The following is a 12,747-nucleotide window of genomic DNA, read 5'->3' as shown; positions in this document are numbered from 1 at the left end:
AATGGTGGTACAACAAAGGAAAATGGAATAATTTCAATTTTTCTGCAAATTTCATAAAAGAAAAAATATTTCTGAGTTTTCAAGATTTTCATTTATGTTCTTCTTTTTGAATACTAATAAACTCATGTTAGTAATGATATGTTTTTGTTAAAATTTCTCATATAATTTTGCAGATTTTGTTAATTATCATCAAAATGTATTATGCTAATATTTTATGTTATAAAAGTTTTCACATCATTTTGTAAGTTTGTTGTTTAGGAATCTTTATGTTAAGATTACCGAAAAATTTATGATTTACGTTATTGCATTATTCAGTTATATGTGTTTGTATTTATGTGTTTCTGTTACATATATTTTGGAAATTTTATAGTTATAAACGATATTTTCAAAGTTGAGTATTATGAGTAAAAACAAAAAGAATTTATAACAACATTGGATTTTAATAGATTGCTAAATTAATTGTAGCCTTGTTCTTTTTCTTAAAGCTGCTATAAAACAAGAAGGAAATATTATAATTAACGTCATTGTCTTTTAAGTTTGTCTCGCTGATTTTGTAAAAACATCTGCATTCTCCAATTCTTGGTGCATGGCGTACCATCCAACATGGATCTCATAGGACGGCTCGGAGCAGTGCAGTCAGACGTGAATTCTCATAAATGTGTTAGAATTATCAGCTGTAAAATTGTATATGCAATATTTTCATCGTTGTAATAGCATAATTAATCAGACATTAAAAGAATATTTGAATGAACTTTACCCCAATAATAAGAAAATTTATTAAGATTTTAAAATTTCTTAAACCACTAACAATATAATCTCAAATTTTACAATTCTTGTATAGTTCCTCTACCAATAACTCCCATTCTACATGCTCAAAAAGATGATGGTGTCCGCGTACGATACGGACCAGACTGTGATGATTAGTGAATCCACGAAGAAATAGAACTCGATTGTCGAGCAACAAGTTGTAACAGACTTCTTTAATTTAAACCCCTACACTCAGATATATATATAAGTATATAACATTGTAATAGACTAATAGCATTGTGTGGTGGGCTATGTTTATTAATCAGTATTACTTCAGTGCGTAGTTACCCGATTATAAAACAAAGAGCCATTTGTTTAAGGTCGGCAAAACTGAAATGTCACGTGGAATGCCACATCGGACACTGTACAGGATACACCACCCCTGTAGATACAGTTAGATTCGTTGTTATGATATCTGCTTAATATTTTAACGTATAAACATCCACTAATCTCACTCTCAAACCCAATTCCACAAGCATGACTAGTCTATAATCTAATCTAGTATTTAATTAAAGACGTTTTATAATATAAATTGCCCGAAACATGATGGAGTTAGGCCTTAAGGCTATAGTTCTCTTGCTGACATGTACACCACCATACAAAAAGAAACACGCCTCAACTAAGATAAAGCTAACCACACGGCATATACTTAAATACGTATTAATACTAATGATCACGTGGCATTTTGTTCACACCATTACTGGTTGACCTTATAAGTCAAACATCACAGGCGCCAAACGTTACTATAAACGTTTCATTTTCTTCAAACGGCAGTTAGGCACAAACATTTGATTGTCAAAGAGATACTGTCTCTCTTCGATTGTATATCTCTGTCTGTACAGTATATATATGTGTATAGTCAAACACCATTTTTGATTCTTTTTGTCTCAATTCTAAAACACACACACAAAAATACAAAAGAAATGGATTCTTGTTCTTTGTTATCTTTCTCGTTCTTGATCATTGTTATGACCGTTCTTGCTTCAAAAGACAAGGATGAGTTAATAAAACGTGATCAAATCTCTTTGCTTTCTTTCAGATCATCCATTGTTTCTGATCCTCACAACTCTCTGAGCACGTGGGTCTCTTCTTCATCATCATCATCATCATCATCATCATCTGTGTGTAACTGGTTCGGTGTGAAGTGTAACAACGACAGCACTCGAGTAATTGAGCTAGACATCAGCGGTCAAGATCTCAGAGGCGAAATCTCACCGTCCATCGCAAACCTAACTGCTTTAACCGTTCTTGATCTCTCAAGAAACCTATTCACAGGAGAAATCCCACGTGAGATTGGGTCATTACATAAAACCTTAAAGCAGTTAAGTCTCTCCGAGAATCTCTTACAAGGAAAAATTCCGCATGAGCTTGGTTCGCTCAACCGTATTGTTTATCTCGATCTCGGAACCAACCGGTTAACCGGTCAAATCCCGGTCGAGCTCTTTTGCAACGGTTCTTCTTCATCTCTACAGTACATTGACATCTCTAACAATTCTCTAACCGGAGAAATCCCTCTCAAGAACCATTGTCACCTCAAACAACTTCGGTTCCTACTTCTCTGGTCGAACAAGCTGGTCGGGGACGTACCGCCTTCGCTTTCAAACTCGACAAATCTCAAATGGATCGATTTGGAATCGAACCGCTTAACCGGAGAGTTACCTTCACAAGTCATAAGCAACATGCCACACCTTCAGTTTCTTTACCTTTCCTATAACCATTTCGTCAGCCACAACAACAACACCAACCTCGAACCCTTTTTCGCCTCTCTATCCAACTCCTCTGACCTACAAGAGCTCGAGTTAGCCGGAAACAGCCTCGGCGGAGAGATAACTTCTTCCGTAAGGCACCTCTCTGTGAATCTCGTGCAGATTCACCTCGACCAAAACCGTATCCACGGCTCTATACCTCCAGAGATATCAAACCTCTTGAACCTGACCCTTTTAAACTTGTCTAGCAACCTTTTAATCGGTCCGATCCCTCGCGAGCTCTGCAGGTTAAGCAAGCTCGAAAGGGTTTATCTCTCGAACAATCTCTTAACCGGTGAAATCCCTGTAGAACTCGGGGATATACCTCGTCTAGGTCTTCTCGATTTGTCTAAAAACAAACTCTCTGGCTCGGTCCCTGATAGTTTTGCTAATCTTTCTCAGCTGAGAAGACTTCTTCTCCACGGAAACCATCTCTCTGGCACTGTCCCTCAAACCCTCGGCAAATGTATCAATCTCGAGATTCTTGACCTCTCTCACAACAACCTCTCCGGGAAGATCCCTGCCCAAGTAGTCTCCAATCTCAGAAACCTGAAGATCTACCTAAACCTCTCGAGCAACCACTTAACCGGAGCGATCCCTTTGGAGCTAAGCAAGATGGATATGGTTCTCTCCATCGACCTCTCTTCCAACGAGCTCTCCGGGAAGATCCCGCCTCAGCTCGGAAGCTGCGTCGCGTTGGAGCATCTGAATCTTTCGAGAAACGGTTTCTCCGGTCCTCTCCCAGCTTCCTTAGGCCAGCTGCCGTATCTGAAAGACGTGGATGTGTCTCTAAACCGGTTAACCGGAGCTATACCGGCTTCTTTTCAACGGTCTTCGACTCTCAAGAACTTGAATTTTTCCTTCAACATGTTCTCCGGGAACGTATCGTTCCCTAAGCTGACCATCGAGTCTTTTCTAGGAGATCATCTCCTGTGCGGCTCTGTGAAAGGCATGCAGACGTGCAAGAAGAAACACAAGTACCCTGTCGTCCTTCTACCGGTTCTGTTGTCCCTGATAGCGACTCCTTTCCTGTGTGTTTTCGGGTACCCTCTGGTCCGGAGATCAAGATTTGGAAAGAATCTAACAGTGTACGACGGCGAGGAAGAGGGGGAAGATGAGGAGAAATAGAAGGACCCGAAGTACCCGAGAATATCGTACCAGCAGCTCATCGAAGCAACGGGAGGGTTCAGCTCTTCTAGCCTGGTTGGTTCAGGGAGGTTCGGTCATGTTTACAAGGGAGTTCTCAGGAACAACACCAAGATCGCGGTTAAAGTGCTTGATCCAAAGACCGCGGTGGAATTCTCGGGGAGTTTCAAAAGAGAGTGTCAGATCTTGAAGAGGACAAGGCACAGGAACTTGATCAGGATCATCACGACCTGCAGCAGACCTGGTTTCAAGGCTCTTGTTCTGCCACTGATGCCAAACGGGAGCTTGGAGAGACACCTGTACCCTCCTGGTGAGTACTTGAGCAGGGACTTGGATTTGATTCAGCTTGTGAGTATCTGCAGCGACGTCGCGGAAGGAATAGCTTACTTGCATCACTATTCGCCTGTCAAAGTCGTTCACTGTGATCTCAAACCGAGCAACATCCTTCTTGATGATGACATGACCGCTCTGGTTACTGATTTTGGGATTTCGAGATTGGTTCACGGCGTCGAAGATACGGTCTCTACTGATGATTCAGTGTCGTTTGGCTCAACAGATGGATTGTTATGCGGATCAGTAGGTTACATTGCACCAGGTATACACATTTTTTAACAACGTCATTAAATTTTTTCACCAAGTTGTCTTATTAGTCTTTAAACATATTTATTTGTTTCTTTTTTTTAAATCAGAATATGGGATGGGGAGACGTGCATCGATCCATGGAGATGTGTATAGTTTTGGGGTTCTCTTGCTAGAGATTGTGAGTGGAAGGCGACCAACGGATGTTGTTGTCAACGAAGGATCAAGCTTACATGAGTTTATGAAGTCTCATTACCCTAATTCTCTAGAGGGAATCATTGAACAAGCGTTGGTCAGATGGAGACCACAAGGGAAGCCAGAGAGGTGTGATAAGCTTTGGAGAGAAGTCATAATGGAAATGATTGAGTTGGGATTGGTTTGTACTCAGTATACTCCTTCAACTAGGCCTAACATGCTTGATGTTGCACATGAGATGGGACGGCTCAAAGAGTATCTCTTTGCTTGTCCTTCTTTTCTTCATAATCAACCTCAAGAAGCAGAAGGAGAAGCTAGTTCTTGATGATGGTTTCTGTATCAATGTTTGAAAAAATTTTGATGATTTTCATTCATTTTTTGCTGACTTTTCTTTGATTCATGTGTTTAATTGTTTTTAAAAAGTGATATTTTGTGGATTTAAAGTCTTTGATTTACGTCTGGCTTTTTGGTTTAAGATCTGCTAACCCATATTTTTGATCAAGAATCAGCCAACCAAATCTTCTATTTCATGTTCATTAGTTAACTATTTTAAATTAAAGTGTTGGTGGGTTTCTTTGTAATGATGATTATAGCTTATGTATGTGCTATGATTCTAGCAATGAAGCTTCTCCTAATCTTCCATTACATTGTATTCTAATCAATAGATCATTTCTTGCCTAACTATGGATAGAAACAAAAGAACTGTGGCAGAGATTTATATTGCAAGTGGAATATGATGTCGATCTGCTTAATCTCTTCACTGTCCTGATCAATAGTCCTTTATGGTTTAATAATTGTAAACTATTATGCACTAATATTTTTCAACAAAAAATGATTGTGCACTAATAGGTGACATCGACATCAGGCAAATGTCAACAAGCCATCATATTTGTCTCTTTATGCCATCTCAGGAAGCTGATGAGTCAAGAAACAACCAATCTAATGCAGAAAAAAAAATGTAAGGAAACCAGAAATTTCTTGTACATACATCTTCATCAGTTTCATTATGATAAGTTAGATTTTGCAGCAAGAATCAAGAAATTCTGTATCATTGGTGGTTAATAAACACATAAAAATCTCAAAGCTTTTCACTGGTTTTGATATACAGATTTGAACTTTACTGATTACAGATTCAAAACTGTCATTTAACTTGTCAAATGTCAATATACTATGTCTGTCTTATTGTCACTAAAGTTAGTTGTATTAGAAACAAAGCTCTATCTTATAAATAGTAATGGGAAAAAGAAGATGCTAGAAGTGATGATGAGGTAGGTGCAAAAGATAAAAAGATGAGATACTGATTTTTTTCAAGTGAGTAGCAAATCCGGATGCTGCCTCACTTAAAGAGGAAGGTATAGAACCCGTAAAAAGAAAAAAAAATTGCTTCCTGATGGTGACACCCAGTAAGTTAGCCACAGACTATGAGTAATCACAAAGTTGTGGTGAACTGAAAATGTTACCTTCATTTATTGATAGTGACTGACACAAATGATTATTTTATTTTATTTATAAAGTAGTTGTGCCAATGAAGAAAAGGTTTTGAGATGGTGAAAGGAATATTTATCGGTTTCAGTTTCAGAATTTGGAAAGCTATGATGACGAATGAGCATAATAAAAGATAATGCTAAGACATAACTAGAAGAAGTTTGGTCAGATAGCAACCGCAGTTAACATTGGTTCGAATTGCAACGTACCAACGAAAGGATTTTATCTATTTGCTTAGGATTAAATAATGTAAAAAAACTCCAAACTATAGACGCTTGTGGCAGAAGAACAACCAAAGATTGGTGACTGTGAGATTTAATTTAAGACTTCTTTCGGTGCAGAGATGACGAAGCATCCACAAAACTCCTCCGGTTGGTAACTTTCACTTTCATTCTTCTCTTAATTCTTCATATCCATCAAACTTTTGAAGAAGTCTGATCAAAACCATGAAATATCTAGAACACGGGACAAATGTTTGCTTTCCAAAGGCTCAACTATACAAAAAAAAAGGTGATCTTACTTCAAGCAACACACAACAAACGCAAATACATTCTCAATCACACCTTAGTGACACATCTATAAGATTCTCAAGGTTTGTATACTTTTTGTATTAAATCAAAATGTTTCTTCCTATTTGTAGAGACTTTTACTCTCTCTAATGCCGCCAGGTCCAGATGAAAGGCGTGTCTCATAGCCAGAAGTAAAGCATTGCCTGTTTCAGTATACATGCCAAAATTAATTTCTACACACATATATTTATACATTCCAAAATTTGTAAGCAATTAAATACTGTGTGGATTTTTTGACCAATTTTTTTAAAAAAAAGTTGATGTTACCATACCTCTTGGACAGAGACAATAGCTGAATCATAACAAGGAGGTAACTTCTCAGTTCTTGAATTCTTCATTTCAGCTTGGACATAACTCAACTTTTCTTCTTGCATTACCTCACTAGTTTGAGGCTCTGCGTTGCATGTCGCCCGCTCAAGCTGCTCTACTCTCTCTCTCAACCGCTGCAACTCGGCTTGATACTCCGCATCATTTGCATTAAAACCACCTTGTTTTGCATGATCTCTCTTTACGCTTCTGTTTCTCCTCCGTTTAGATGATTTCTTACACACCTTTGGAACTACATCTTGAATGTTTGACGAGCTTGCAGCAAAAGCTCTCCCTGTTATTTCTCCGTTCTTAGTTTTTAAAGAATCTTTAAAATCTGTAAGCTCTTTTAATTGCTCGTCTAGCTTCTTGATCTGATCCCAATACAAATCTAAATTCTTCTCCTGATGTCTCCTTCTTGATGAATCCAAGCTCTGCTCAATAACTTCCTTCTCCACGGGAACCAAAACATCCGTATCAAACGGCTCTGGAGATGGGGTTTGAGATCTATCATCGCAACATCTCATATCACTAGAAGAATGATCATCATCATCAGTTCCCCTACATCCCAAGCTCAAAAGCTTGCATTTGTAGGCATACAATCTGCTCTCAAGATTCTTGATTTCAACTTCTTTCTGGTAGTTCAGATCCTCCAAAAGCTCCAGCGACAGCTCAGCGTGAGACATTCTCTCCTCCGCCATTCTCCTGTACTGGCTAGCTTCCATAACCAAAGCCGCTTTTTCTCCTTGAAGCCTTAGAATCATTGACATGGCTTCGCTCGCTGAAGAGTCACTGGCTTCTCTCTCGGCGTCTAACTCTTCTTGGAGTCTCTGAACATCTTCCTTCGTTTCGTAAAGTGCTATTCTAAGATCCTCGGACTTAGCTCCACGCATAGTTAAGCTGTAGCTTCTTCCTACCATGTCTCTGCAATTGCAAACAACACTCATGGTCTCTGAACTAACTTCTTGATACCAAGTCATTACAGCAAAAAATTATGAGCAATCATATCCTAGAATATTCCTCACAAGTTTTTTTTTGTTTTAGGAGAATCTTTAGTGACAGAAGTGAACAAGAATCTAAGCAATGGAAATCTTATATTATACCTGATAGATTTACAGAAGAACACGAGTTTTTGTGGACGAGCAATTTCACAGAAAGGCTGAGAGATAAATTGATGGTTCAAGAGTATTACAGAAACACGAAATTTTTCTGTACAAAAGGAAACCAAAATGCTAAATTATACCAAATAAAGTAATCAAGACCAAAATAAAGGAAAGTTTTATTCATTCACATTAGCAATGCTTGACCAAAAAAAAAACAATTATGATACCGTGTCCATATCATTAAAAGCAGAAAGTTTTATGAACTTTGGTCAGCAGAAAGAAACATTTATTGAAAGTTAACATAAACGAAATTTCTTTTTTCTAAAGTTCAAAAACGATAATAATCTAAATTTATTAAATTATACTATGAACAAAAGAGTTCTCACGTAATAAATAATCAGTCAAATATTCCTCTAAAATACTGATGAGGTCCGTCTGAGGAATATAAAAAGAAAGAAGCTTTGAATAATGATGCTGGTTTTTGAATCTTAATTTTCTGCTGAAATTTAGTATTTTCTTTCCCTCAAATATATAAAAGTTTATTGTCATTAAAAACCAAAAGAGAATTTAAAGTTTTCAACGGCTTATTTAGCTCCTGTATGGCCTACCATACCACTACCTTTCTTGTTGTTAAAGGTAAGACAGGTTTTTGATACAACAAACGGAGCTCAAGGAGCGCGGTTTGGGCCACAACAAATTCTCTCCAAGCCCAGTAATTCTCAACACCTCCTTTTATCACCTGCCACTTGTCACTCCTTGATTCTCCTGTTTTCCTGTAACAGTATAACTGGAGAAACCCATAGCAAACAAAGAACAAGAACAAGTAGAGTGATGATAGATAACTAAAAAGACACAAACTCTAACATGGACATATAATAGCGCTTATTGTAATAATGCTCTTCAAATTTTCGAAGTTGTATAGTTTTTTTTTTTCATACTAAACGACGTTTTATAGTTATTGTTGAAGAGAAACAGAGGAATCAGTTGATAAGGTCCCTAAAACCTACAAGCTTAGTTTTAATTTCAAATATCACAATCAAGAATACATCGAATTGAAAGATTCACACAACCGTAGTTTATTTCTAAACCCCACAAGGAGACGCTCGTCGAAAATCCACAATGACAAGAGTGGCAACACAATGAACAAGAGCTCCCAAAACAACAAACACATGGAATATCTGATGGCTGTGCCCGGCAATATCAAACGCTCCAGGCTTCCATCTCTCAGGCACACGGCTAACATAAAACACTGCTCCCACAGCATAAGACAGACCAGTGGCAAGCTCGCAAGCTAGAGCGAATAACACGTTAGGGTGGCCCCAGTAAAGGCAAAGCACATGTGAAGCTGGTACCACACTACAGAATCCCATCGCAAGGAAAAGATAGGCCCTGAATGGTCTGAAACGCGGCGCTGAGAGAGCTGGAGCGAGGAGAGTGATGATAGCGAGGAGACCGAGGATTGAGATTGAAGAAAGGTAGATGAAACGGAAGTTAGGGTGGCAGGAGAATGCGTAGTAGATAGGCGCGAAGAAAGAGGAAACGATCATCAGTGAGATTCCTGCGTAGTCCAAACGCCAGAAGAAGAGGTTGAAACGTTTTGAGTGGCAAGCGAAGAGGTGTGAAACAGAGCTGCAGATTAGGCAACCCATTGCTCCGGCTAAGTACAAAAGCCATGGCCATTTCGGAACAGATTCTTGGTGGTTTTGGTGGTTTACTTCTCGAGAGTTGAGAAGTGGGATGTGTTCTGTCACGTTGGAATCCTGCGAGAGAATTTAAAAATTTAGTTGTGTGATTAAAAAGGGGTTCAAAAGAAAAAAGTACGACTTTAGCAAATATATTTAGCTGGAGAAATAATGCTCACCATGATACATAGTTTCATTCTTTTTTCTTTTCTCAAATTAAAATACTACAACCGGTGAACCGGAGGTCAAAAACACACTCACACATAAAGCATGCATATTCTTTATCCGTTAGCGTATACACTATACAACACGCAAGTTCATCTACTGGAAGCCCTTTTATAAAAAAAACAAAAAAGTTCATCTACTGGAAACACAGGCTGAGGCTAGTATTATTGTATATACAAAACATGATAAATATACATTAAATCATTATTTGTTCGACAAAAAAGTATTAATTTCGAACCTTTTAAAAAATGCAAGTCTTAAAGCTTAAAAATGGTGGTAGGTGAAAAGCCTTTAAAATGGTGTTAATCAGTATGCTAATTAGTTGCTAAATACTTCTGTAGATAATATTTATTTTTCTTAAAACTATGATTTATCCAGGATTTCGGGACCAGTGGTAGGAGATGGATTTTGGACGACAACACGTTTCAGATTCTATTCACCTATTGAACGAAACTAAATCATATTGTTCTAGAAAATCACATGAATATTTCTTTATTTTCGGTCTAGTTGAATGCACAAAAAGAGAGTTTATCTATGGATTATACTTTTTATTGTGAATAGATTTGGAATACAACATCTTACTAAAGAACTACGGTTTTGTTTGATGATAAACTTAGAGAAAAAAATGAGAAGAAATTTGATGTTTATCAAAATTGAGAAGAACAATGGTTAAAAATAATTTGTTTCATTATTAAATAATTTTAAATTACTATTTAGTAATTTTATATATTTTATAAAAATATATAGTTAAAAAAATCAGTTTTATCTATTTAGATTTTATTAATTTAAAACACAGTTCCCTTATAATTACTAGCAGTGGTAAATCTAAGTTATAGCCTTATAGGGACATTTTGATGAGGTTTTAACTAATTCTTCTAAATCTTCAAGAAAAACAAAGTTTAGTTGGATTCAATGTAAGATATAATCATTCTCAACAAAAATGTAAGATAAAATCACCACTGTCACCAGTAAATCTTAAAACGTGTTAGATAAAAGTTTATATATATAAATTTATCCACTACATTTATTTTTGTTCACTATGCTATTCATATTAACGGTATAATCAATAGAAGCCATGTGATTTCATGAACAACTTTTGATATCAACGGGAACACTTTATGCAATTGATTTTCTTTTTGTCATTTTCTTTTCTATTTATGCAAAAGCTAGGGGCTTTTCGGAAAAAGAGGATTTTCGGAAAAAGATTGATGGGCTCTAAACACAAGAGAAGAAAGATCCAAAGAAACATATATCGAAAAGAACACATGGTGGGGGCAATTTACTTTACCACTACGCTCTACTATTAGAAGATGCCAAACATTATATGTCTAAATTATATGTTACACAGAAGATAAGATAAGCCGCGAAATTTTTTAAAAATATAACAAAGAAACAAAAAGCTTACATGACGAAGCAGAGTGTGATTGCTGGAGAGGCGAATCCACGCTCTAATCATCCGGGTCCCACACACCCCCAAAAAAGCCGGTTTATTTTAAAATTAAGCAACAAGACAGTGATATAAGAAATGACAATGTTAACCTCGATGGTTCTTACCCGGACATGCCGTTGAAGAGTCCTGCAAGGCTAAGCTCCGTCGTCTCTAAGGAGCTCAACACCATCATCCACATAAATATCATAAACCCAATCAAGTGCCTGTTAATATATTAACAAATCAACAAGCCGTCTTAGCTCAGTGGTAGAGCGCGTGACTTTTAATCCCGTGGCCGTGGGTTCGATCCCCACAGACGGCGTTCTTTGGTTATAAACTTTTTCATTTCAAGAAAAAAAAAAACAGACAAATACAAACTGATTGTTACGATGTGTTTTTACGTACGTCCAGATGTTGAGAGTCTCGTTATGCCAAGAGAAGGCACTAAGGAATGTATCTCTGAGAGACCATTGGCATCGATAATGGTCGTGTATAAACTCGTTATCCTGCAAATACCCAGGCAACTCCTCGAACTTCATCAACCTCCTCCCTCCCATTTTCGAATCGCTAACCTCCACCGTCGCCGATGATGATTTCCTCGCCGCTCTTCTTCTCTTCATGCTCTGGTTTTCGGTTGAGCGAATCTTAGCTGCTGCTGCTGCGGCGGCGAAGCTTAAGTCCCTCCCCCGTCGCTTTCTCTCTTAATTAATCGCAAATCTCTGATATTCGATGGTGGTTCTCCTGAGTCGTCGCTTCCTATTTATATGGAAACGAAAACCTCTTTTCAAAGCTTGTGGCATTGATGATTGTGATTTTGCCTCGTTTTGATGGGATTACTTACGTGTCCGGTAATAATTGGACGGGGCAGATTTGTTTCGTGTGAGGTTTGTTACACGTGATTATTTGTTACTCTACGGCCACGATGAACACCAGCTTTTGAATCAAGGGGCCATGTGGGATGGCGAGAAATGCACAAAGTGTGATGCGTAACTCAAGCAAACTATCTCAAATGGTTGCGTGGAAATTTCATTTGATGTTACTCCCATATCATTTTGTTGGCACATTTTTGTATTAGGATATTGTTAAGAGAAATTAACATTTAGAGTCAGTGCCGGATCTAGAGATGAATGTTATGGGAGGCAATATCAAAATTGTTCAAAGAGCATCCGGGACATGAAATACATTATCAAAATTTTACATGGAATTTTAAAAAATCATCCGGGTCACTTGTCCACCCCTTCCACTATGTGGCTCCGCCACTGTTTAGAGTCACTTTATGACTTAATATCACAATAGATCATTTTTTACTACTAAAACAATTTTTCTCAATTTATTCCTTTCTTTTCTAACTATCTCGTAACCAAATAGGACCCACCAATTTCACCAAAATCTATACACACTTACTTTATCTTCTTCACATTTTTCTCAACTTCTTCTCTTCTTCATCTTTGATTTAAATCTTAAAATTTGAATAAT

General features: G+C 37.5%; 3 protein-coding genes and 1 non-coding gene across 4 annotated transcripts; 2 read left to right on the top strand and 2 right to left on the bottom strand.

The window, feature by feature from the left end:
- Positions 1 to 1,574: 1,574 nt before the first annotated feature.
- On the top strand, positions 1,575 to 5,165 carry LOC108811874 (putative leucine-rich repeat receptor-like serine/threonine-protein kinase At2g24130). The gene is given in 2 exon segments (XM_018583983.2): positions 1,575 to 4,293; positions 4,388 to 5,165. Coding segments are annotated over 2 exon segments (2,973 nt in total). The 5' UTR covers positions 1,575 to 1,730; the 3' UTR covers positions 4,798 to 5,165.
- A 1,222-nt stretch (positions 5,166 to 6,387) lies between these two features.
- LOC108809628 (probable myosin-binding protein 5) lies at positions 6,388 to 8,262 on the bottom strand. Its single transcript, XM_018581776.2, has 3 exons — positions 7,936 to 8,262; positions 6,799 to 7,756; positions 6,388 to 6,669 (listed from the first exon to the last, which is right to left on the bottom strand). The coding sequence occupies exons 2-3, from the start codon at positions 7,750 to 7,752 to the stop codon at positions 6,646 to 6,648; spliced, it is 978 nt and encodes a 325-aa protein (XP_018437278.2). The 5' UTR covers positions 7,753 to 7,756; positions 7,936 to 8,262; the 3' UTR covers positions 6,388 to 6,645.
- A 661-nt stretch (positions 8,263 to 8,923) lies between these two features.
- Positions 8,924 to 12,059, bottom strand: LOC108813637 (heptahelical transmembrane protein 3). Its single transcript, XM_018586251.2, has 4 exons — positions 11,677 to 12,059; positions 11,397 to 11,495; positions 11,248 to 11,290; positions 8,924 to 9,695 (listed from the first exon to the last, which is right to left on the bottom strand). Exons 1-4 carry the CDS (start codon positions 11,889 to 11,891, stop codon positions 9,018 to 9,020), a joined length of 1,035 nt encoding a protein of 344 aa, XP_018441753.1. The 5' UTR covers positions 11,892 to 12,059; the 3' UTR covers positions 8,924 to 9,017.
- Positions 11,522 to 11,593, top strand: TRNAK-UUU (transfer RNA lysine (anticodon UUU)). Its single transcript has one exon. It is a non-coding gene; the product is annotated as a tRNA-Lys (tRNA).
- Positions 12,060 to 12,747: the final 688 nt, after the last annotated feature.

Source organism: Raphanus sativus, chromosome 6 (assembly GCF_000801105.2).
Source record: "Raphanus sativus cultivar WK10039 chromosome 6, ASM80110v3, whole genome shotgun sequence".
Lineage (NCBI taxonomy): Eukaryota > Viridiplantae > Streptophyta > Magnoliopsida > Brassicales > Brassicaceae > Raphanus > Raphanus sativus.
The sequence above is the reverse complement of the archived record's forward strand: the minus strand, read 5'-3'. Positions and strand labels throughout refer to the sequence as shown.

Coding starts and splice junctions, on each gene's coding strand:
- LOC108809628 (XM_018581776.2), bottom strand. CDS start 7,752: ATGGTAGGAAGAAGCTACAGCTTAACTATGCGTGGAGCTAAGTCCGAG. Junction 6,670..6,798: donor CTATTGTCTCTGTCCAAGAG/GTATGGTAACAT, acceptor ATACTGAAACAG/GCAATGCTTTACTTCTGGCT.
- LOC108813637 (XM_018586251.2), bottom strand. CDS start 11,891: ATGAAGAGAAGAAGAGCGGCGAGGAAATCATCATCGGCGACGGTGGAG. Junction 11,291..11,396: donor CTCTTCAACGGCATGTCCGG/GTAAGAACCATC, acceptor CCGGATGATTAG/AGCGTGGATTCGCCTCTCCA. Junction 9,696..11,247: donor ATCACACTCTGCTTCGTCAT/GTAAGCTTTTTG, acceptor ATTCTCTCGCAG/GATTCCAACGTGACAGAACA.